Source organism: Pinus tabuliformis, chromosome 1_1 (assembly GCF_031772625.1).
Source record: "Pinus tabuliformis cultivar Carrire ecotype Pingquan chromosome 1_1, CPIR1, whole genome shotgun sequence".
NCBI classification, from domain to species: Eukaryota; Viridiplantae; Streptophyta; class Pinopsida; order Pinales; family Pinaceae; genus Pinus; species Pinus tabuliformis.
This window is the reverse complement of record NC_142297.1, coordinates 374,258,789-374,285,626: the sequence shown is the minus strand read 5'-3', so window position 1 is coordinate 374,285,626 and position 26,838 is coordinate 374,258,789. Positions and strand designations below refer to the sequence as shown.

Here is a 26,838-nt window from a genome sequence, read left to right as displayed (position 1 = left end):
ACACAGGGCACAAGGGTGATTTTTGCATAATGCTGTGAGTTTCTAGGGTGGACCCAGTAAGTTAACATGGACTTTAGGGATATTTGACTCAGGGAACATTTCATGAACCAGAGGTTTGAGATGAGGAAGCTCAGGACAAGTATTGGTCATGTGCCCCACAGCTTTACAAAAAGCACATGGAGGTGATGACTTTGGGGCCTTGGGGACTGGAGGAGGTTGGGGAGCCTTGTCCTTAGGTTCTTTCCTCTTAGCTTTTCCACCCTATCCAGATGCTTTCACAACAGGAGTGATTTTCTCTTGAGGTTGTGATACAACTAAAGTAGTGGTAGGGGCCATAGGGACCAGTTGAACCAGGGTCAGAGCATGATAAGGTCTTAGCTGACCAAGAAGAATGCTTTCAGGTGGGTCAATGTACCATACGAGGATCCCTAAAGTCATGTTAGGAAGGACCAACGAAGACATGATAGGGACATAAAATATTGTGGGAGGGGGAAATAAGAAAGGTGTCTAGCCTACAAGGTAATGTCCCGGTGGAACAACTCCTCGATGGTTGATACCTGGAGGAACAGTTCTTCGGGTAAGATAGGAGAGGCATCCACAAATGGAGGAGGTTCTGGGAAGTGGATCTGGATGGCTCGGCTAGGATGGTAACCGCATGGTGCAGAGGAGCTTGTTGTGGATCGAATGTACCAGACTGCTTGAGTGCAGCTCGTGAAACTAAAAGATTTAGGCTATAAGATGACAGGGGGAGGACCAGGGAAAGAACCCAATAATGAGGAATCTTTATAGACTCTCAATGAAACACAAGTGAGAGGAGTTGAAGACTTCTTATCTAACACTGATGAGATAATGGACTCGGGGGACGTCACAGATGCCAACTCGTGGTAATTCTACTGATCTATGGTAACGATCTTCCCTTCATGGGGGAAGAACATCTTGCGAAAAGCTATAGATGCGATAGCTGACATGGCATATGTGTAAATACGACCCAAGAGAATGTTGTAATCTAAAGGGGCATCAATAACCTCAATATTACATGGACATTCTTGCCCGCAAGGGTCACTGGATAGTTGCGGTACATGCTAAGAGGCTAGGAGGAGTGTTTGTCCCTAGCATGCAAAGTGATGGTGGACATCACATAGGTGGATGCACCATCGTTAGTAATGCATCGAGAGATGATGACATTACGGACTCGGACTAGTACCTAGAAAGCAACGGAGCAAGGCAATGGGGGATGTTCTGATGTATCGACTGGGAAGACAATCAAATGATTTTCATAGGGATCTACTACACCCAAAGAAGTTATTAGAGCCTTCTTTTAAGATGGGCATGACTGGAGTACATCCAGCATCGACATGGCAGTAGGTGATTGCTCCAAGTCATCTACTATACTGTATGTATTGGCAACTCAGTTAGAAGCCATGTTAAGGCATAATGGTCCCTTTGGGATCTTAGGAGTTGCCTCAACTTTAGGTTGAGGGATTTGTAATGGAACATTTGATGTCATAAGAGGCTGAGTAGAAGCTTTGGCTTTGGACTCAGTGGCAGATGAAGTTGATGGCTTATCATATTGACGCGATCAAGTTTGCAAGTTGATATTGGAGGGATTAACCTCATCAGAGCTCATCATGAGGATCTAGTAGTCACTAGGACCAGAAAGTTAGGGAGGGTGGGCTGCTTGACCTGGGTGAGATTAAGAAGAAACAAATCCATGTTGATGGAAAGGATTTGTAAGCATTGTCGGTTGAGATGGTGTAGGATTCTGAGGCAATTGTTGACCTCCAAAAGTTGCTTGAGCTTCCCACATTTGGTGCATCTAGGGTAAGATATGACAGTCATGTGTATAATGTCCATGTACACCACAACATGCACAAGCCTTGTTCATATGAATAGCCTTGTTTTTCTTGGGTTGGCTTCCCTATTGCTGGTTGTTGGTGTTAGGTTGGTTCCCCTGGGATTCACTAGGTTGATTACCTGGATTACACTGGCTACCCTTGTAACCATTGTTACCCTTCCCCTTATTATTTTTCTTCAATTTTTGGGGATTGGTTGCACTTTATTGTGCAGACACTTGACCCTAAGGGGGTAGTAACTACGGGGGCTGAGGTTGCATGGGAGGTTGCGGTGTTAATACTTAAGGGGCTTTAGTGCTTGACTATTCATAAGGAGGAGAAATGGTTTGGTAGATAGGTTGGGGCCCTGAAAACATGTTGCTAGGAGGAGGGGCATAAGTGTTGGAGGAACTAGTGCCCCCCTGTGGACGTCCATAACTTTGTTGAGTATATGGTGAAGGATGTGAAAAGGTTCCAATGATACCATCGGCAACGTGAGATTACCCCAGTGTGTTGGAACCTCCAGAACAGGGAAGGTTTGGAACGACGGTATAGATAGAACTAGATTGCACATAAATCATGTCATATCTCAGAGTGGTTTGGAGAGGTTCTTCCTTAGTCTGAGGAAAATGGGACGAGGCATCCTTTCCAATGGGTGCTAAAAGGCTCCTGAGAAACCAATCTAGATAGACACGGTGCTCGAAGTGCGGGGCACGACGTGTGCTCCTCCTTCTACACCACTCTTGAACATGGTCGGAAAGGCGAGTAGCAGAGGACTAACGAAATGAGGTCAATATCTTTTTACCAGTGTCCTATCGAAGAGGTAACTAGAAATATTCGAGGAACAATTTAGCAAGCATCACGAAAATGGAATGAAATGTGGTGGGCTAGTCCACATACCATTTTGTAGCGTCTCTAGTGAGCGTGCATTGGAATAGCTGAAAACAAATGAATTCATCGGTAATGGAGTTGGATGAACACCAAATGTGGAAGGAGCGAACATGACCAATAGGATCCTCTCTAGAATTACCCTCAAACATTGGGATATTTGAGAGAAGCTTAGTCTGCATAGCATGCCAACCAGCATCGTGGTGTATTGTGTCATTTATCATCTGGCTATGGGAGTTTTCTGAATGGTTCATGAGATTGCTCCTCTAGATGTGATCACTAGGGTAGAACTAGAGCCAACACTAGTTTGTGTTCGTACACCAGTTGTGGGTCCAAACATGGTGACAATATGTGGTGAAGGAGGATCGGAATTAGATGAACCAGGAGAAGAGTCGGTATGGGGACTTAGAGGGCTATGAACTCAAACCCAGTGGGGAGGAGTAATATGCCCGAGTGGAAAATGGGGAGGAAGCTATAAGAGTCTCTGTGACAAATGCCTTGGTGGCATAATGGTGGTAAGACACATGTTACATGAAAATGGTGAAGGGAGATCAACAATATGACATTAACTCGATGAGGGGAGATAAATTTATTACGTTCAGTCTTGGCTTGGGGGAGTAAACCAACCGCCCTTCACTTAAGGTGTGCTTGTGTTTGTAAGTGTATTTATTGGTTAAGCCCAGATTGTGTTTGTAAAAAAGAAAAATATTGTTGAAAATAAACTAAAATTTACAATAGTAAATGAACAACAAAACCATTAACCAAACCCCACCCAAAATGAATTTGCAAACACTGTTATTATTGGTGGTTAAATCGACTGAAAACACACTAAAAATTTCAAGGGATCTAAGTGTCGGTCTGACTGGGATGAAATGACACTAGGCTACTAGAAATTGGTGCAGCGACAACAAAAAACTAGAGAGGAAGATCGCTACAAAAAGATAGGGAGGTGGGCATAAATCCTAGGGCAACTGATGGGACCCTAAGGCCAATGACCAAACAAGGTTTAGTATGAAACCATGGATGGAAATAACCTATCTTTGGAGATCTGAAAGAAAAGGGTACAGATCTGGAAAATATGGCTGAATGTGTTGGAGAAACTCAGAGTTATTACTTAGCTAAACTCCTCCTACAGAGGTGGAAGCGTACTAGAAGCCCTAAGGGGATAAATTCCACTTTGACGAGTAAATCAGAGTAGATCAAGGCCTAAGTAGGATGAGATAGAGGTCAAACAACCCAACACACAATTGTCGACAAAACCCAGAAACAGATCTGATAAAAACCTGGAAACCCTAAAATCGCAGGTACCAACCTATTTTTAGGGGGGATCGCAGTTTTTTGGGGTGAAATATGCACTCTAGACTCGAGATCGCACTTTTTGGGCAAAAAAGTGTGATTTCTGATCCTTGATTCCCGGTTGGAAAATCTAAGAAAAACCTACCGTCTCTGTTGCACCTCATTCCTGTGACCTACAAAAAAGACCAGAAAACTTGCAGAAGTTAGAAATTTAACATATCTAGGGTTAGAAAGCTAGTAAATAACATTAAGAGTATGAACAAATAAGAAACCCTAACCTGAAAACTGAAGGTCAGCCAAGTTTCTAGATCTGAAGTAAAAAACCAATGGAGTTGTCAATTTTGTTGTAGTGTTTTCATCTCAAAGATGTACGAAAAGAACCCACTTAAGGCTGCGGATGATAGATAATCTGAACAATATAAATGGCTACTAAACATTGTAGATTTGCAACAAATGATAGAAACAAAACCTAGCAAAGTCCTGACCTATGACAAAATCATAGTTAAACAGCAAAAAGAAACAATAATAACTCCAATCATCCAATGGAAACCAAATATACAAAGAATATATTTTATTATAACACTTGTGAAGGGAAAAAATAAATTTTACCAGTCCCCCTCTATGGAATATTTTATTATATTTGGTTAGGAGGGAAAACGTATTTAAACTTTTATTTAGAAATAATGAATAAATAAATGATTTATTTATCATCTCAAGAAATTGGTTAAGGAATAATAAATAAATAATGATTTATTTAATTATTCCTAAGGGATTTAATCAAATTTGACAACGAATAATAATTAATTAGTGATTAATTAATTTTTCCCAGAGAAAAATAAGCTAATTAATAATCTATCTTTTGATTTTTATTAATTGGGTCAAATATGACAAGGAATAACAATTGAACAATGGTTTAATTAATTATTCCTAGAAGAAAATAAAATAAATAGTGATTTATTTAATTATTCTTCATGGTTTTAATTATAAATTACTTAACAAAGGTGGTTTATTAAGTAATTTCTCACAATCAAAGCAATTTTACTATGGTAAAATTGACTTTACATGGTGTACTTTGATCCATCTAGTAAATTAGGCTAGATGATCAATTTTTGGTGATAACACTTTCATCAAAGGGGACCAAGTTAAACAGGGAGAGAGGGTGGAATATTTTTTCTTTAGCAAGTGAATCTGAGGGCCATTGAGGATAGAACCAATAGCCATAGGCATAGATTGCATCAAAACACTCTACCGACATTGTTGAGCCGTGGATCAAGTCAACAATGGTCTGATCCACCGTTTCACCTTCTAGGAGGCACCTCACCATGAAAGGGAGTATTTAAATCACTAGAGCAAAGAGGTCGGCCGAAAATCACGTAGACCCATCGAGTCAATCACATGGGACTATACCGCTGATAGAAGGGAATTCGAGGGACTCATAACGAAACAGTCACATTGCTGATCTAAAGGGTGGTGTTTCTCAGTAGCAGTCGAGGTCGGGAGGAGGGTAATTTTGTGTGTTAAAATGAACACTGAGCCATCTAATGAGTAGAGGTGTTAGATTGGTTTCAACCTCTGATTCGTTTCAATGGAAGGAGAAAGGGAGTATGAGTGTTACATGTTGATTAGTTGATATAGCCTGAGCATTGGTCGCGCCGAAACACTATCACAACAACTGTCTGAGTAGAGAAAGGAGTTGAACATCCCCATATCTGTTCCAGGCGAAAGGAAGTGGACATAGCCTGGGCATTGCACTGTCACCACAAACCTCTAAGCGAAGGAAGGAGCCGAGCGAATTTCATAGGCTTGAGTTCTGGCATTGACCATCGATTCATTATGGGAGCCAAAGTTGTCATCACTCTTAATAGCAGAGACAAGATTATTTTTACGTAGCGTCAGTTAAGCAGCCAACCATGATCCTCTTCAGGTGCACGCCAAAGTATTTGTTTTATTACATTAGATATATTGAACTCACTACATCAAGATCACTCACACAATAGTCATAGAGGCAAAGACACTATGGTTTTGCAGAATTGAGTAAATTATATTTCATCAAAAGATTTTGTGGCAGGTCACCATAATTAAATAAGGTAATGCTATGTCTTTTTTCGTTATATAGTATGTTGCATTATGTGGTTGGATTGGTGTAGAGGTTTATCATTGTTGAATATAGTCGTATGCCTATACATTTGAAACCTCTAACATCAAATTCAATGTTGCACATGATCCATTGATCACTCACAAGGGCATAATTATTGGTTCCACAGACTCTTGATTAGCATATGAATATCTAGGTCTTTACTTGAAAACTGATTCCTTTTCCATCTAGACAGATTTTCCGCTCAAAAATCTCAGTGGGGAAGCATGAAAGATGGAGGGTTATGGACTAAACCATGTTTATAGTTTTGAAAATTTTGATTGGTTTTAGCATTTGACAAGGGGTTTGTCATATTTTGGAGTTTGATGATAGAAAGGAGATTTTGTGTTAAAAAAAGAGAGGGGGGAATAGGTAACGAAGGAGGTGATACAATCATCTTACTATTACCAATCAAGTTTGTATTTACCTTGTCTTGGGGCGAAATCCATTGAAGAATTACTATATTCATGCTTTGGTATGAGGGGAGATGGGACTTTCCCTAGAAAACACTCATAAAATTTTGGACAAAATTCTAGATAAAATAAAAGAAGCATGGGGCCTCTTCTTAGAAATACCACTTTATAATAGAATAGCAAGTCTTTCTCAAAAATGGTCTATGCCATTATGCAACAAAAATGCCCATGGGAAGTGAAGGAAGGACAAGGAAGAGGAGCTAAGTTCTTCGCACTTGGATCTTAATTGCAACGAACAAAGTCAACCATAGACCTTTACAAATTAGAGGAATTAGACACATGGCTCTTAGAGGTGGGGCAACCAGAATGGAGAAAACTCAGTTGGAATCTCAAGCAATCTATGCTTGCATTAATACAACCCAAATTCTCGGAGCATCCTTGTGAAGAGGTCAAGCTCACATTTTCTTCTTTTCTCAGCAAGATCATAGCTTTAACATCCCGAGTATTGTCTTACAATAATGATCTTATGAGGGCGATATTGTAGTTGATAGTGGAAGGCCTTAAAGGGTTGAATAAAATCATGTTTCTTACCTTTTAGAACCAATGTAGAAATTTTAACAGTCATGGCAGAATTCAACTTTGCCATATTCATACTGAATTTGGAATGTGATGAGTTGATCTTTTAGTTGCTCCATAACTTTTACACCAGTATTACATCAACTCATTTAGACCATGTCAAAACATGCATACAAAAGATTGTGTCTCTATTATTAGAAGGCCATGCTCACATATGCAATATACTAAGATGTAAATTGTTGACCATTTGGAGGAAGGATCACAAGGATCCTATGATCTAGTCGAGAAGTTTGTTAGGATGTAGGTTTTAACCCTATAAAAAAATTAGCTGCATACGAATTCGAAAACACATAAAATAAACAATAGTGAGAGCATAACACATAAAACACATATACACAGAGATTTTCCCCTGGATCCTAAAACCAGGACTACCAGCTTGATTTTTCATGATGTTCCTTTCAATGTTATAATACATATTTATACATGCCGAAGCATACAATAACATGGACGGAAAAATCCATCGTTTCCAATACCATGGACTGAAAAAAATATAATAGATAAAAGTAATCTAATAGAAGTCACCTTGGCAACAGGAGAAAAAATATCACCAAAATCAATTCTTGACACCTAGGAATAACCTTTTGCTACCAACCGAGCTTTGTATTTCTCCACCTTTCCTTCTGCATTTGACTTCTTCTTGAACACCCATTTGTTGCCAATGGGTTTCCTTCCGGCCAGCAACTCCACCAGATCCCAAGCCTCATTTTTGTGCAAAGATGTCATTTCATCAACCATGGCCTCTTTCCAGAGTTTTCCATCCTCTCAATCTACTGCTTCCTTCACAGTTCTGGGATCATCATTAGTAATAGATAAAGAAAAATTTGAATAAAAAGCAAATGGACTATACCTTTTTGGCTGCGTTCTTTCTCAAACTGATCTTTTGAGACCCAGAGTTTGTGGCTCTTCATCTTCTAATTCCTCTTCTGCGGTAGAGTCTGATTCTTCCTCCTTCAGCTCAAACTCTATCTTCTCAGATTCCTTTGGTTGGACTTCATGTTTAATAACATCTTTCACCTCTCTGAACACCACATCTCGTCTGTAAAAAACCTTCCTTGTTATTGGGTTCCAAAGCTTATAACCCTTTAAAACATCCTTATACCCAATAAAGATACACTTTTCAGATTTACTATCCAACTTGGTTCGTTTCTCCTTTGGAACATGTACATATGCATCACATTCAAATACCCTCAGATGTGAAAGAGAAGGTTTCTTATCAGTCCATACCTCTTGTGGAGTCTTATCCTCCAACACTGATGAAGGTGACCTGTTGACTACGTAACATGTTGTATCCACCGCCTCTGCCGAGAATTCCTTTCCTAACCCAACACCACTGAGAATGCTTCTTGCCCTTTCCATCAACGTCTTGTTCATTCTTTCTGCAACTCCATTTTGCTAAGGTGTATATGAAGTAGTCTTCTATCATGCTATACCACACTTCTTATAGAATTCTTCAAATTCCTTGCTGCAAAACTCTCCACCATTATTTGTCCTCAGCACCTTTATTTTCTTCTCTGTCCGATTTTCCACGAGAGCCTTAAATTCTTTAAACCTGTCAAAGACTTCAGATTTCTTATTAAGGAAATATATCCATGTATTCCTTGAGAAGTCGTCTATAAATGATACATAGTACATAGACTTACCCAGTGATGGAACCTTAAGAGGTCCAAACACATCACTGTGCACAAGCTCTAATATCTGTTTCGCACTCTTACCACCAGAGCGGAAACTCACCCGATTCTGCTTCCCATATACACAATTTTCACAGAAATCAAAATCTAGAGAGCTATTACTCATACCTTTACCATGAAGTATTCAAAGGCCTTTCTCTCCTATATGTCCAAGCCTTTGATGCCATAGCATGGTCTTCCCTCCAGAGACCACTAGATTTTCTGCTCCACTTTCAGGAACCATAGAACTGTTGCACCCATCAACAACCATACTACCTTGCAGCTTGTACAGAGTTCTAATATGAACTCCCCGCATCAATACTAGTGCTCCCCAAACCATCTTGTAGGTATCTTTCTTGAACACTATCTTTACACCTGCATCATCCAGCTTGCTTATAGAAATTAGATTTCTAGCCAATGTAGGAATATGCAGAACACCCCAAAGTGTTCTAACCCTTCCACCTTGCAACTTCAACTTTACCTTTCCACGACCAACGATTCTAGCCTTCCTATCATCCCTTAAGAAGACATCACCACCATCGTATTTCTCATACTTGCAAAACCACTCTCTATGGGGAGTGAAGTGAAAGGATGCACCTGAGTCGATCAACCATGCCTCATGATCTACATGTGTACTTGAAGAAGCCAATTACACATCCCCACCTTCATCTGAGGTAGTTTTCGTCTCTACATAAGGAGCATCATCAGATCCCTTTCCTTTATCAGGAGCTTTAGATTTACAGTCCCTTTTCTAGTGCCCTTCCTTTCTACATTTCCAGCACACCACCTTTACAGGTTTTCCTGAAGACTTAGATCTCCCTCTAGATTTAGATCTCCCACTCGATGACTTATTTTTGTTTCTGTCCTGGAACTATCCTCGTGCAGATAAGGCATCACCGTTCTGGCTACCTATTGATATAAGTAGACTATCCAAAGAATCTGGTAGAGAACACAACAAACTGATGCACTTATCTTCATTTGAAATTTTAATATCAACAGATACTAACTGACTTACCACAGTATTAAATGTATTCAGATGCTCTGTCACCTAGTCTCCATCTTTCATCCTCAGGTTATATAGCTTTTTCCATAGGAACAATTTATTCACTAGAGACTTAGATTGGTACAAAGTCCCTAACTTGTCCCTCAAAGCCTTCATCGTAGCTTCCCCTGATACATTTAGCAATACTGAATCTGAGACACACAATCTTATTGTGCTCTTTGCCTTCCGATCCAACTTCTTCCATTCTTCAATGGAAACTCCCATTGGTTTAGTACCCAGATCTACAATGATCCACTGATATTTATCCACCAACAGATCCTCCATCTTGAGTTTCCACAACTCAAAACTCTAACCATTAAATTTCTCGATCTCTATCCTTCCATTGCTCGCCATCTTCTTTCACCACTAGAATTGATCTTGTAGATCTCCCACTGAACAGGGTCTATCATAGGCCCGAGCGAAACCCCTCAGTAACAAAGGTGTCCCCTTGAAGCCAAAATTGCTCCGATACCAAATGTAGGTTTTAACCCTGTACAAAAATTATATGCATATGAATTGTAAAACACATAAAATAAACAATAGTGAGAGCATAACACATAAAACCCATACACACAGAGATTTTCCCCTGGATCCTAAAACTAGGACTACCAACTTGATTTTTCATTATGTTCCTTTCAATGTTATAATACATATTTATAGATGTCGAAGCATCCAATACCATGGACCGAAAAAACCATCGTGTCGAATACCATGGACCAAAAACCATTGCGTCCAAGAAAACATGTGCGTAAATCATGCACAAAACCATAGGTGGGTCCACCCAACCCAACATATGGTCCAAAATCCAAATTTTTTGGGGCGTTACCCCGGACCCCATAAAGTGGCATTACGGGTGCCCCTCAAACCCCCTGTTAACTATGTGAAAAGAATATAACACAAACCAACACAAGAAAAACATAAAATTACTCAAAAGGGTGCTATCAATAAGGATTGATCAAGGAAATAAGAAAAAAATATGCATCAATAATGAACTAAGGATGAGAGGACTATGCTATATCTACAAGGGACCTTGGGCCCTTAATCATTCATGTCCAGGTGATAAGAGGAAACAAGGGCAGGTCATGAAGATTCATCCATAGTTGATTTCACTGGTTTTTAGAAGAGAACCTATGAAGGATCCAAGCAGTCAAGTGCAATTGGTGAGCAACAACACCATGTTTTTCAGAGAAACTTATAGGACAGGTCGATGATAATCAATCAACTTGACAAAGTAAATCGGGAAAGGAAGGAGGGAATTCCTCCTGATGATGAGGTAGTTGAGTCTATAGATATCCAAGAGAACATGCATAAAGAGTATGGAAAATTAGGTATAGATAATAGTCCACCAATAGAGCCATGTTTGACAATCAAAGAGGGTGGAAAACTTATCCCCACATGTGAAAAAGGCCAGAAGAAGACATTCTAGGAGAACCAAATGAGCAGCCAATAATAATAAACCGACATGATGAGCGTGATCATGCAGGGTATCATGACAAATATAGTATGCATGATAAGCCATTTCTGGAGGGTCAAGCAAAGGTTCAAGTTAAAGTTGTGGTCATGGGGCATCTGGTGCAGTCAAATATAGAGACATTCTGTAGGGCATGAGAATTTCTAGCAGAGGACTTTTGGTAAAGGATCATGCATTTCAAGACAGAACTTACGATGTTGAAGTAGAGAGTCGGGGTAGCCTGAGACATTGTCTTACAGAAAAATAGAAAATTTGAGGACCTCATAGTGGTATGTGTTGAATCAATGACACAATTGTCTAGTGTTGAGGAACAACTCAAGTCCCTCACAAGGTAGGAAGAGGAGTACATTTGGGAGTTGCAAAGCAGCCCTATACAAGAGTACATATATAAGGCTTGCACCTCTACCAACCTGCCATTATACATTGGGGATAGTAAGGAAGAGTTATACAAATGGATCATGATGGGTGATCAGGTGGAGCAACATGAGTTGAGCATTAGGAAACATCAGCATGGTAGATTTATTCCATGTGCCGGGATTCATGCATTATATACTTCCCAAGAGATGGATTTATGAGAGATTATGAGTTGGAACTCTATTGATGGGATACTCTTAGCCAAGGGCATATTACAACTTGGGCCCTCAAACACAAGTAATGATGGAGGGCTGAGCTCGTGTCATAACCAACATGTCCAAGGACTTAGGTGGCATTCGGATCTAGGAGAATCCATTGGGGGTAGGATTGACCAAAGGATTGTTTTGGATTCAGGTATCGAAGGATCCATTCATGATCATTTAGAATGGAGGCATGGAATAACACATTGGGTTGTATGGGATCTTGGTATCAATATACAAATGCTTCTTTTCTGGATAGAAGTGGATTACCTGAGGGCAAACAATCTTTGGGCAAGAGGATTTGTAATATATATATATGGATATGGTCAAAGTGGATGGAATCTTCCCATGGTATTTAATGTGGCAGTTGCCCATGGCATTGGCCCATGGTAGTTGCCTTTGTTTTTCGAGGGAAAGGAATAAAATAAAGTCTCTAAAGAGTCAATCAAGCCTGTAAAAGGGGATAGGAGAGTTATTTATCTATTTGGATTTTGATGTGAACTTGGCAAGGCTAGTTCTAGTTGATCCTAGGTATGAAAACCCATGGGAGTAATTTGCGTAGTGGATCCATATAGGATCTACGATTGTGCTTCAATATATTTAATTTATTTGTTGATGGGCAGTCATACATGCCAAGGCACGGACTTTAGTAGGTCTTGTGTGGGCATGTAATTTTTGTTTCTATTTATTTACATAAAGAAGAGGCTACATTCTTAGATCTTTATTGTGTTAGGTGTTTTTAGTGCAAGAATTTCATTAGAACACCTAGAGTGTACCATATCTCATTAAAATTTTGATGTTGGGATATTACACGATTCAATCATGCAATATTTGCATGTTAGTGGAGCCCTATAAGCCAAGTAGAATTTCTTCATGGTTTTTCTAATATTTTGACAAAATTATCACCATTCAACAATGGGGTTAAGTTCCATTGCAATTTATTCTTTTTAAATGAAATAGTCAATGAACACTACTTCCATAATTAAGGATAATTTGTATAAGTTCAAAATATAGATCCAAATATGCATATACCAAATAAATGGCTAACATGCATGCATATAAGCATAGTAGTTATATTTCTCATAATGCGTTTTTAATGGGGGATTAGCCAAAAAATATATTCCATCATTCCCAATATAGCTTCATCTACAATATCTAGTACGAAAGAAATAACCAAAATTGCTTCTCTAGAAGGCTTTGAGAAGACGAAAACTTCGAAAGGAAAGATAATTTCAAGAGGAGCGACTGCTTTTAGGAGTGATTCAATTATTGAATTGAGGCTTATGTGATCCATATCAAGTTTAAGAGAAATTCTTCGGTGTAAATCACAAGATAAATCATTTGTCGACGCGTTTCGCACCAACAAGTGTGGTTCATCATCAGGACAAGTTGAAGAAACAGATCCAGCTTAGCAAGTTAAATAGTCTGAGCAGAGACTCCAACGGCTATATTGACTAACGGCTAATTTTGAATTTAGGACCAGAGTCAAGATTTAATGGAAATTAGTTAAATTATGTGAATATATAAATATAAATTAATTTAAAAATTGTTAAAGGTTAGTTAAAAATTATAATTCGTTATTTAAATGGGACTTAAAGTGTGTGTATATATATATATATATAAAGGTTAGTTAGAAAGATAAGATTTTCCTTCGGAAGTATAGAGTTACATGTGATACCTAAATTCAATGCAAGATTACTTTATTATTAATAATAATTAAAAAGCATACCACATACACTAGATTTTCATATAACCACACTAGATTTTCCTTCCGATGTGATACCTAAATTCACATGCAAGATTATGGTAAAAGTCCACCAAAAAAAGAATTCACATGCAAGATTATGCTAAAGGGTCAGTGGGTCCCATGATAAAAGTAAAAGTTTTTGAACAGTCGCAAATACTAAATTCACATGCAAGATTATTGTAAAAATCCACCAAAAAAAAGGAATTCACATGCAAGATTATGCTAAAAGGTCAGTGGGTCCCATGATAAAAGTAAAAGTTTTTTAACAGTAGCAAATACTAAAGAAACCATATTTATGATTAAACACTTCAATCCAAATTCCAAGAACACCAATAATTCAGGTTTGTTTATTTTTCAACTAATTAAATCATATTGGCAATGTTCAAAAACAACGCCTCACCAAACTCATTCCTGTGTTGGTGTACTATTTGTCACTACACAAATAGTACAGCGAATCAAATAGTATAGTGCTTTGTTGTAAAAAATTCTATTTTTGTTTTGTTTTGGAGATGGATTTTTTTTGTAGGATTTGAAATTTTGATAAAATGAATATAGTACTATGGATGATCTGAATCATAATTTTCTAATCAATAATCACAAAAAGTTTAAAATGTATCTTGTTCTTTAAAAACTAAAAATATTTACATTTTTCACTCTAATAATAACAGATTTAAAAAAAAAAAATCCGCCCCAAGCAAAATAACTCTACCCCTTTGCGCGTGAAGAAATCCAAGAAGAAGAATAACTCGCCTGCCCATCTGTGCGAATAAATCTTAGTTACATCAGTAAACTAAACATAACATTAATGTATGCTTATTTTAACTTTGGTATTAATCAGAATACTAAAATATAATTAATAATTAAACAAAACCTTTAAAAAATTTTAACAATATAATTACGGGCCAATTACTCTCTTCTCAAGCATGGGTACCGCTCCCGGATATTGGAGAGCAAGTACGAAACGCTTCAAAACAGTTGGATATTTTTGTAAGTAAGTTGGAGGTTTCTGGGAAGGTCCCTGTACAGAAATTGAAATATCACAATTAATATTTTATCATTTTAACTAGCCATAATACTATGCATAATTTGATGGCAAATTTCAAAATTTGATCGAACAAAATTAAATAAACTTAAATAATTGTAAAAATTCAAACAATTTTGAATAGCCAAAAATTGTAGACAATTAAATTACGCTTTACTATAGAAGTTATCTATTCTGAAGACGTTGATGCAAAGCCAAACATTGAAGACGTTGAGCCTATTCTGTCGGGGAGCCTATTTTGAAGACGTTGATGCAAAGCCAAACATTTCAACTCGTGAACAAAGGCAAAAAAATTTATGAGTGGGGGTCGCGTCCGCATTGGGCGGCCCGCCCCGTAATCCCCGCGCGGTGTACTGACATACAAGGTCGTTTTGGGTGGTACCGCTTGGGGGCCGCCCACGTGGGCCTCGCCGGTCCCCTATGAAATGTTTTGGCGGGTAATATGACAGGGTGGAGGACGTTGGGGCGTGGGCCTGTTCACCTCATATGTGGGCAGCGAGAACTGAAAAGGAGTTGTTTTTAGTGCGATTTTTTGGAGATTCAGGTGACGGAATCCGGCCGAAAAAATTGAGGTTAAATCTTGATTTTTATTATTTAAAATGGTTTTTTAAGTGCATATTTGGATTCAACACCCTGAAAAACCCCTGGGACGCTTTGATTGTGCAAAAATTACCTATCAATCTTGCGATTTCAATAAATTGCTGCCGGATTTTAGAGAAATTTGACCGGAAAAACCCACCCGAAAACCTTCCAAAAATTCTCACTAAAGACTACACCGAACTGAAAATGACATGCAGCTCTTGTCAAATATTTTCCCTGGAGTTGTGGAAAAACTGATTGCCCTAATTATGAATGTCTTCAAATATTTTCCCTGGAGTTGTGGAAAAACTAATTGCTCTAATTATGAATATCTTTATGTCTCTGTATGAAATGTTTTGGCGCATAATATGACATGGGCCCGCCCACCCCATATGCGCGCAGGGAGAACTGAAAATGACATGCCGCTCTCGTCAAATATTTTCCCTGGAGTTGTGGAAAAAATAATTGCCCTAATTATTGAAGTCTTTATCTCTTTATGTCTCTGTACCGCGGAGCTGAAGATTTCGCGGAAAAACAACTGTCTTAATTATTGAATTCTGTATGTGTGGGGAAACTGAAGGTAGCGTGGCAATTCTATTGAAATAAATTTTCAAAAACTTATTAAAAAAAAAAACATTTATTAACAAGATTACCAAAATTTATCTTACATAAACAAATTTATTATTATTTTACATTAAAAAAATCTTATTATTAATAATAATTATTAAAAAATATACCACACATATATTTCTTTCCGAGTACAAAATTACATGTGATACCTAAATTCAATACAAGATTACCCTATTATTAATAATAATTAGAAAGTATACCACAGATTTTCATATAACTATACTAGATTTTCCTTCCAAAATATAAAATGACATGTGATACCTAAATTCACATGGTAAAAGTCCACCCAAAAAAAAGTTGCTTACAAGATTATGCTAAAAGGTCAATGGGTCCCATGATAATAGTAAAAGTTTTTAACAATCACACATATTAAAGAAATCACATTTATGATTAAACACTTCAATCTCAAAAAGAATAACTCGTCTGCCCAACAGGGCGTCCACAATATGTAATCCTCGTGACGCTGGTCTTTGCATGATTGATGATGTCATTCATGTAAATTTAATACATGAGAACTTCAAAACTTGACCCTGGTTGGGAATGTAGATGGTTTTCAAATCCGAGTTTGGAGTTCGCCTACTTCTATATAAGGCAGGCTATGCAATCGTATTTCTCACTTCTTGCTTATGGAATTTGCCCTACTCCAGTTCTAGGTATGGTTGTATATTTCTGATCTGTGAGATATCTTTGATTTGCTCATATTCTATGTCCACGTTATGTATTGTTGAACTGAAGCCGTTTTTATTGCAGAAGTGGGAATCTTGTTGCCTTCGAAGGCGTTCCAGTTTCAATAGCTGTGGGAATCATGTCGCCAAACCCGAAACATCCGAGCGGACATCCGAGCGGCCAGAGTAGCAAGAGCAACCCTAGCGGCCAGAGTAGCAAGAGCAACCCTAAGAACAACATGACCAACAACATGACGCACAGCGCCAATTGCATGAACAATCCCGTCGTCGGCGACGATAACCACAGCACGTACACCATGAGCCTTCCAGGGAAACAAAACCGAGACAAACCAGATGCCGGCAGCAGCAAAGGTAGAGCGTGAAAAGGTAGAGCAACTTATGACAACTTAACTAGAGCAACTTATACTAAGTGGCTTTTGTTTTCCTCTCTGAAATTTATGCTTCGCTTTTGCTCCACTACTGCACTATATGCACAGATATGTCATCGTTAATAATTTTGGCATTAAATATGTCATGAATTTCTTTTCCTGAGGGTTAATTACATTGTTAATTACATTGTTATTGCATTGCAGGTGTGGGAAAGAATAAATGCAGTCCAAGATTATCTGTTTATCTAAGACTGACTATGTGTTGATATATAGTTAGTTTAGAGTCAAATAGTCTACTTATAAGGCATTCCCATATCAATTCAAGGTTTTGGTTAAGTACATTATTATGGCATGAATAAATGCAGTGGAACATTATCTGTTTATCTAAGACTCACTATGTGTTGATATATAGTTAGTTTAGAGCCAAATACTCTATTTACTTATAAATAGAAGAAGATGGACGCTGGTATATTGTAATTCTGATTTATGTATGAGCAAAACCTACCTGAGTGGTTACTTTGTTTTAATGATTTTATGGTAGGGTGGTGATATCTCCTAATAAGTAGTTAATTGAATAATTAATTAAATAAACTAATTAAATAAAAAATTATCAATCAAAATTAAATTTAATGTATATATTCATTTAAATGTATCTAATTAAATTTAAGTGTACCTATTGTTACATATTTATAGATATTTATGTGATATCTTGCTTCATATTTCAGTACATGCAGTTAAATATTTCTTCAGTGTAGTATATGCACAAATATGTCATGGTTCATGATTTTGCTTTCTTTTTGGTCTACACAAAGGCGTCTTTTCTTTTGGTTTTGGTTAAGTACATTATTTTTGCATGGTAGGTATGGGAAAGAATAAATGGAGTACAAGATTATTGGTTTATCTAGGACTGACTATTTGTTGATATACAGTACACTACTACATAAAGGAGGGTTTTGAGACAATTTTTGGGTAAATTGACAAAAAAAAATTGTGTATTGTCTTAAATATTGTCTTTAAGTGGGTGTCTCAAAAACTATTTTCTTAAAGATTATTGCTTTAAAAAATAGTGTCTTAAATATTATTGCCTTAAAAAATATTGTCTTAAAATATATTGTTTTAAATATTATTATCTTAAAAAATATTGTTTCTATAAAGAGAGTATATAAAACAACCATTTTTGTCTCACTAGAGACAATTTCATTTTGTCTCTCTAAGGACAACACTTGGATTAGAGACAATATAAAACAATGAATCCAAAAATATCTCACCATTGAAATATATTGATATAAAAAACATTTAATTAAAATTGAACTACAAAATCATTGATTAATTCATGTTACCTCCTAAAGCAAATGCTCTTCCATTGAGCTAGCACACTCTAAAAGGTTATGTGAAGAGTTATGCCAATCCTTAAAATTACATTTATTGTCATTGATTTTGAATTAAAGAAAAAAGATAAAAGATAAAAATTAAAAACTAACAACAAACCCAAACACCAAACCAAGTGAAGAGTTATGGCAATCGTTAAAATTACATTTATAGTAGTTGATTTTAAATTAAAGAAAGAAGATAAAAATTAAAAACTATGAACAAACCCAAACACCAAACCCAAATAGCTTGTGGAAGCTCTGAAATTTGTGACCAAGGCACTAGTGTCTTTGCACACCCTTTTGTTTATGCACAGGGATCTCAGGTGGGATAACATGATGAAGAACATTGAATCAGATGAGTGGTTTATAAAAGATTTTGAGGATGCCATTGGTGCACCTCGGATCATAATCTTAGTGGCTTGAACCATGCTCGAGATGTCTAGGGGTGTTCATGGGGTTAAAGTTGATGTGTGGAGTACTTGACACCTTATCAGGACAAGTGGGCTAAATATGTTTGAGTTGTTGAGGAATTTATAGAATAGATGCTTGGAACAAGACCCAGATCAGAGGCCTTCTGCTACAAATTGCTATCATCACCTTCTTTAGTTGCAGTATTCCCTTACTGAGATTAGATATTTTCAACCATGGTCAATTCTCATTATTACTATTCATAGGATCCAGAATCACATGATTATTGAATGTTGTATTATGAGAAAATTTGATATATCTAATGAAGAACTTGTTTCAGATTGTACACAAGGAAGACACCCCTTCCTAGAATGCCATTAGTTCACAGTGGCGTTCTCATGTTTAAAGCTGCTTATCATAACCTTGTCACTCGATTCTAATGGAAATAAGCATATTTCGATGGTGTTCCCTAATAGGGGGATTTTAAAAAATGGGTGTTCTGATTTGTAACTTTGATATAATTCGATTTTTAATTCCATGAACTGTATGCTTATTCTATTATACAGTTTGGTGTATGCCACGCTAGAGAAATTGAAACAACAACTCTCGCCCTTTTTTTCATTCAAATAAATTATATATAAAGAAAGCTTTATTTTTTTAAGGTTTATGGTGAAGGGCGGATGATATTTAATGCTTAGCGTATCAAATAGTGTTGAATGTTAAAGACACTGTAGTGAAATTCAAAGCACAAAGAAGCGCAGATGATATTTAATGCTCAGTGTATCAAACAATAATGAATGTTAAAGATCCTGTAGTGAACTACAAAGCATAAAAAATAATTGATGACTCAATTATCCATAATACCCAAGTGTAGCTTAGCCATGTAGAAGGCCCCACACAGTTTGATGTCATATAATAGCTAAAAAAAATAATAAACTGAATGACTTGAATACAAACATCTCATGTAAGACTAGTGATAGAACAACCGAGAGTGCAAGTGGACATTTTCAATTCATTTAGAGACCGATTTCTGCAGTCTCATGAAAGAAAAAAGTTTTGCAGTTGGCCCCCATTTCTAACATTCAACATCATTGGAGATGAATAGCCAAAAGAGAGCAGCTCAATGCACCCTTTAAAAATTTCACTTTTTTTCCATTTTTCTCCATGCTCAATTGAAAAAATGATTCATCACCACGGCCACACCAAAATCTCACTGTTTCAATCCACTCCAAACTTATCTCATCAACTACACAGGTTTACACACACATGCATCTTATGATAGAAGAGAAAAAGGCTATGCTAGGTACTGGAAACTTTAGATTCAATCTCAGAGAGAAAAAGTAGAAGGAAAAAATTAAATCCATAGCTACAACATCGCTATATAAGTGGGGAAAGGGAAAACAAAAGTGATACAATGAATCTAGTTCTTCCTAAATTGAATGAAACTATGAAATTACAAATATGTAATGTAGGAATACTCTGATTGTCATGCACAATCCAACTTGCACTCTATCCACTACTTCCTCAAGGAAAGCTTTCTAGCAACTAATAAAAAGACAAATGTAAGAATAAGCCAACTGTAAACAACCATATAGGTAAGGCAGGTCTACCCTTCCCTAAGGGCAGGTGCCTAATAGAATTGTGAGCTTTTTCCATTAAGTCCATCAACCTTGTTAGATCCTTTGGGGGCAGTGACTATGGCGAGAGTACCCTAGGTGACCAGGCCACTATGACCTTATCATAAACATGCAGAGTGTAATTGAGACCAAAAGGGATTTAGGAGTGCGGCATACTACGTTGAGAGAGCCTTAGGTCACTAGGTCATTATGAACCTAATCGTAAATAGGCAAACTGTAACTGATCAAGAATTATCACACAAAATATTACATTTGTTTAACCTCGAACATTAACAACTGACGCCCAAACAATAAATGGATATGGAAAAAAAACTGAAATAAGTAATTTGAGGATGTTCTAGTTTCAATTATTCCTTGAAATAATTTGCTCGACACTATTGGAAAAACAATATATGTAAACCAATCAAAATTTCCATATCCAAAAGACTGAAAGAATATGAAGATGAAGTGTGAGTTTACTGAAAAAACCACTCTTTTCCTCAAACCCCATCTTAAGGGCTGTAACAAATCATTCTCAAGCAGCCCACGGACAAGAAAAAATTCAATCAGTCCACAAATGCACCACTAAATCAAAAAATTAATACATAGAGAATGGAATGGGCAAAATGTTTTAAAAAAAGATAAGAAAGAAACCAATTTAAAAATAAATAAATAAAATAAAATAACCCCCAAAAGCAATTTTTAGAGTGCATGAGAACTTACCTTCTCAAGCTCATCCTAAATTTCCTGCAGCTTTTCAATGGAGAGCACAAGCTCACCATCTATGTGCTCTTCCTCTTCCCCTTTTGATCTCTTGGACTTGTCCATCTTGCAGAGTCCTTCTGACCCAAAAGTCCTAAAAGTCCAACAGAGTCGAAGGCGCAGGCAGAGTGGTGGAGAGGGAATGGTCCTAGCATTCATTATTACCTCCAAAAACGTTGCACGCTCCATCTTACCATCATCAATGAAGAAAACTTCCAAAGCTTAAAATTTAGATCCTATCATTCATTATTACGTCTAGAAATGTTGCATGGCAGAGTGGTGGAGAGGGAATGGTCCTAGCATTCATTATTACCTCCAAAAACGTTGCACGCTCCATCTTACCATCATCAATGAAGAAAACTTCCAAAGCTTAAAATTTAGATCCTATCATTCATTATTACGTCTAGAAATGTTGCATGCTCCATCCTGCCATCCTGAGTGAATAAAACTTCAAATGAAATATTATCATTAAAATACCAAACAAGTTGTTGATTATTTGTTACTTCCACCTACAAATGAGCATTTTCCAGTCGAGGAGATATGTTTTGAAATAGTACCATTGGTTGTAGTGTGTGTGCTGAGATACGAGGCTGCAATGGTGGAACCTAATTTACCAGGAACGAAACTTAGGAAAATGGCTCAAAATAGATGTGCATCTACATCCTATTAAACTAGCAATATTTACAGTAAATAGACCTAACATCTTAACTATTTTCACATTTTATGAAGTGCACCTATAGAGGTCCAGCAGCTGCAAGACCAAAAGAGTTATTCTAAAGCTTCAAGCTATAAAAAATTTGACGATCGCACCATCTAAGTTTCCCATTGATACGAAGGCCTTGACATACTGATGATGCAAGTAAAATAGCCAATGGAGGCCTGCACAAAGCATTAACCAAATATCACAGGTTGCTTTAATGAGGTTGACACTTATCATAGTAAATACGATTCACATCTAACAACAATAAAGCTAATTTTTTCCATTTGTTATTTAAAAAAATGAAATGGAATTGACTATCTAATACCCACCCAAAGCCTACTACTCACTAATCTCTAGGGACAAGTGCATTTCCTAAACCTATCAAATAACCAAGAAGATCTAGGACAGGAGGTGGAGTTGCTGCTATGGGTACTACTTTTGATTGAACATTGGGACCTTTGGCAGGTGAAACATTGATTTCTATCTCAGTGGGTGATAATTCTTCATATGGAAGGTAACAATTTACTTGCAAGTTTGGAGGTAACAAGGTACATTGGTAAGTAACAACGTACAAGGTACATATGGAAAGACATATGGGAGGTAACCTGTAAAATCATAAAAAGTGCTTAGAAGAATATATGTGTCCTCTAACTTCTCAACAACATCAAGGAAAGACTTAATTTCAAAAATAATTTCTTTAATGATCTTTGTACCTATTACTTACCACTTCAAATAGAAGTGTTGAGCGTGACAACTGCCAAAAAAACATATTATTATTAGACATATTGGAAGTAAACTTCTTGAACTAAGCATAAAATATAATACTTATACTAGAAAAACCTATAAAAATGAAAACATCTCAAACAATGACAGATGAACTTAAGCCTTTTCATTGAAATAACTTACCACTTCTTTGGTATCCATTTTAGAATCCAAACTAAATCCTAAAACTTAGAAGACTGGCCATTCTTGAACTTCTTTCCTTCCCATTCTCAAGCTTAAAATGGTGATCCCCATGCTTATGATCATAGGGCATAATAGAAATGGCATCCAATAATCCAGATAATGCCATCAGCTGCAAATCCTTCTATGCTAAGTATTTATTGTAGCTTTTATCGAGGATATAGAGCTTGTACCATGCATAAGAATGATACAAATGACTTTCTAATATCTAAAATATCTTTGTTAACTTTGAATAGTAGATTGTCGTCATTTGAGGTTTAGGAATATTCTTGACCATACATAAGGCCATGAATATCTTCTATAGAGTGAAAAGCTTCCTACATATCATATGCCATCTATCATAAGAAATAGTATAAGGAAAAAAACTATTAAAAATAAAAATAATTTAGCTCACAGACTCTATAGTAGGTTCATGAAATTTCACTCAACCCAAAGCTTCCTCTGCAATAGGGTATTCTCGAATAATTAATTCCTACAAGTTCAAACTATATCAACCTTCCCATCTAGACAAATATAATCCTATATCTAATTCAATAGATAACATTTTAGATTTCTACCACCCATTCGATAGTGATAACTTCTTAAAGGTGTGCCAAAATCTACTCAACATGACATCATAACTATTTACATCATGGGCAATATAGGTAAACACCCAACCAAAGATAAATGGTTTCTAGAATATGATTTTTCTACACATTTCCCTCATCCCATTTCACAGTGGCAACCAACAATCCAGATGATGCCAGCAAATCCTTCTATGCTAAGTATTTATCATAGGTTTTCTGGAGTATATAGAGCTTGTAACATGCATAAGCATGATACAAATGACTTTCTAATATCCAAAATATCTTTGTTAACTTTGAATAGCACATTGTTGTCATTTGAGGTTTAGGAATCTTCTTGACCATACACAAGGCCATGAATATCTTCTATAGAGTGAAAAGCTTCCTACATATCATATGCCATCCGTCATAAGAAATAGTATAAGGCAAAAACATATTAAAAATAGAAAATTTAGCTCGCATATTCTACAGTAGGTTCATCAACTTTCATTCAACCCAAAGCTTCCTCTGCAATAGGGTATTCTCCAATAATTAATTCCTAGAAGCTCAAACTATATCAACCTTCCCATCTAGACAAATATAATCCTATATCTAATTCAATCGATGACATTTTAAATTTCTAGCCCCCATTCGATGATGATACCTTCTTAAAGGTGTGCCAAAAATCTACTCAACATGACATTATAACTATTTACATCATGGGCAATATGGATAAACTCCCAACCAAAGATAAATGTGTTGTGACTTTTTCCCATAAGCATTTATTAGCATACCCTTTTTAGTTGAGAGAAGATCCTTTTGATAGTGGGATACAATCTTTAGTTCTTGTGAGGGCATCCAAAAATCACCCTTGGATAATTGACTACTAGCATCTTTACAATAGTTTTTGCTCACTGAGTTGATACTTGTCTTAGTGGAGCTTTCCTTGAGGGTATTTTTCCCAACACTTTGCCTTAAGGTAAAAGCGTGTATGCATTGTTGTATGTAATCTTGATCTTCCATATTATCAATACAAGGAGATACAGATCTGCCAGTTGAATATGCAATAAGTGTGAAATCAGATAGCTCAAACTATTCACACTTTGTGTTTTCATCGAAGTTGGCTGATGTTGCATGTTCTTCATCAGAATTTGTCCACATTTGTCCATACTGTTGTACTTTCTTTTTCTACAGTACAACTTTTATCCACACTGGCCCCTGAATGTGATTTCTTCTCATTCATTTCTTCAACCTTATCCTCATTATACATCATATGGACAATCATCATTCTAGTATAGAAAAACCTCTGGATGTTATTGGTGAATAATTATAGTTAACGGGTTCTCATGTAATGATTCCCAATACCAATGGAACAACATATAATTTGAATCACTCAAGTAATGAATCTCAATTTAACAACATTATAATATAATTACATTCTACCATAAATACACATCAAGAATGCTTTGCCTCGTAGATTTCAACACCCATGTATTTGATGGATTTATGGGAATGAAGGGAAATGAGAAAGTCAATGATCTCCTGCAATTATGGATGACCTTGTCTAGTAACCATGGCCTCTTAGACAACCAAGATTGAGCTCCAACTCACCCCAGCAAATGAAAATAATGTTCAACGGAGAGGGAAACGATTCTAGTATGTAGAAATCCACCCAAGAACGCTTAAGAACACTCCAGGCAAGGAGAGAGAAATTTTTAACAGTTGTATAGGAAATAAATTAGCAAATCCTTGAGGAAATACAATAGCTCCAAAACCGTGGCAGTTGATCTCTAACTCAACAAGAGAGTGGATTATGAGTAACTTAGAGCTAATGCATTTCATAGAGCATCAATCAATCAAGAGTTTCTGAATGATGTTAATAGAAATTCAATGGAGAGTTATGTATTTAAGCCATGAGCACAAAGACATGGAGCACATATAATATAACTAAAGAGTAATAATGATGATAACTCATACACCATAAGTTTATTATATCTTAGGAACATATATTAGATGAGAGCCTAGCAGATTGCCTTCATTGTTAAAAGAGAGATGTCCATGTGCAAATTAACCCTCGCTCCATGTGAGACTATTGCAGCATAGCTGCTATGGGAAAATGAAGGAATTGGTCATGGCAATTAAACACTGAATTGAGCTAGTTTCAGTGTTTTCCAATTAGGGCTATTACATCTTTTCACACGCAAAGATTGTAGGACATTTCAATATTACAAAGGCAACAATACAGGCATAGTCACTCTTTGTTTAGTTAATTCAAAGCTCATGGAGAATGATATCTAGGTGTTTTAGCCTATATTAGACCTTTTTTGGGTAGAAACAACGAAAGTGAAAAAGATCAAATTCTATAATCCAACGGGAGAAGAAAAACTGAGGATAAAAAGAAGTTTACAACACTTGAAGAAACCAAAGTCTGTGACTAAGCCGAATCTCAATCTAAAGCTATCTATTTGTAGCAAGATCTGAATATTTGTGGTAAAGAGTCAAGGTTTTGATGTAGTAGACAAAGATTAGTAATAGAAGGAAAAGAGTCTATAACTTGAAGTTAGTGTATTATAATAAGAGACTAAACCTATAATAAGGACAAAAATTCAGAAGCTGCTTCTAACTTTGACTAGGTAGAGACTCAACTATTGACCTTGACTTTAAGAGGAGGGCTGACTTGGAGGGACTCTTTAATCTTGTGTTGGATATCTCATTTTGAATAAATTCAATAAGAGGAGGATTGTTGGGATTTCCCCTATTGAGAGGTTTTGCCTTGGGTTGAAAGCCTAAATCTTTGTGTCTCGTACTTCTTTGTGTTCTTGGAAGGAAATTACTTAATGAAAGAGAAATATTAACTAACAAAGAAAAGAATATTTATATAGGAGTTTACTTCCAACTATGAAGGAATGCAATGAGGACATAAAATTTGTAAATCTTAAACTTGGCTAGGCCATTGCACCTCCAAAAAACTGACTCATTAAGCCATAAACTAGAAACCTTCTGTGGAACTCCAAAAACAAATGAACTAGAATGAATTATCAACCAAAATCTTGGGCCTTTACATTTCCCCTATTGAGAGGTTTTGCCCTGGGATGAAAGCCTAAATCTCTATGTCTCGTACTTCTTTATGTTCTTGGAAGGACAATTTGTGTAATTACTTAATGAAAGAGAAATATTAACTAACAAAGAAAAGAATACATATATAGGAGTTTACTTCCAACTATGAAGGAATGCAATGAGGACATAAAATTTGTAAATCTTAAACTTCTCTAGGCCACTGCACCTCCAAAAACCTGACTCATTAAGCCATAAACTAGAAACCTTCTATGGAACTGGAAAAACAAATGAATTAGAAAGAATTATCAACCAAAATCTAGGGCATTTACACTTTACATTCGACAATCTATTGCAGTATGAATATTAAGGTCACAA

At 36.6% G+C, this 26,838-nt stretch overlaps 1 protein-coding gene across 1 annotated transcript; it reads left to right on the top strand.

Moving 5' to 3' along the window:
- Positions 1-16,537: 16,537 nt before the first annotated feature.
- LOC149213182 (uncharacterized) lies at positions 16,538-17,572 on the top strand. The gene is made up of 3 exons (XM_089388939.1): positions 16,538-16,644; positions 16,742-17,043; positions 17,250-17,572. The coding sequence occupies exons 1-2, from the start codon at positions 16,538-16,540 to the stop codon at positions 17,037-17,039; spliced, it is 405 nt and encodes a 134-aa protein (XP_089245065.1). The 3' UTR covers positions 17,040-17,043; positions 17,250-17,572.
- Positions 17,573-26,838: the final 9,266 nt, after the last annotated feature.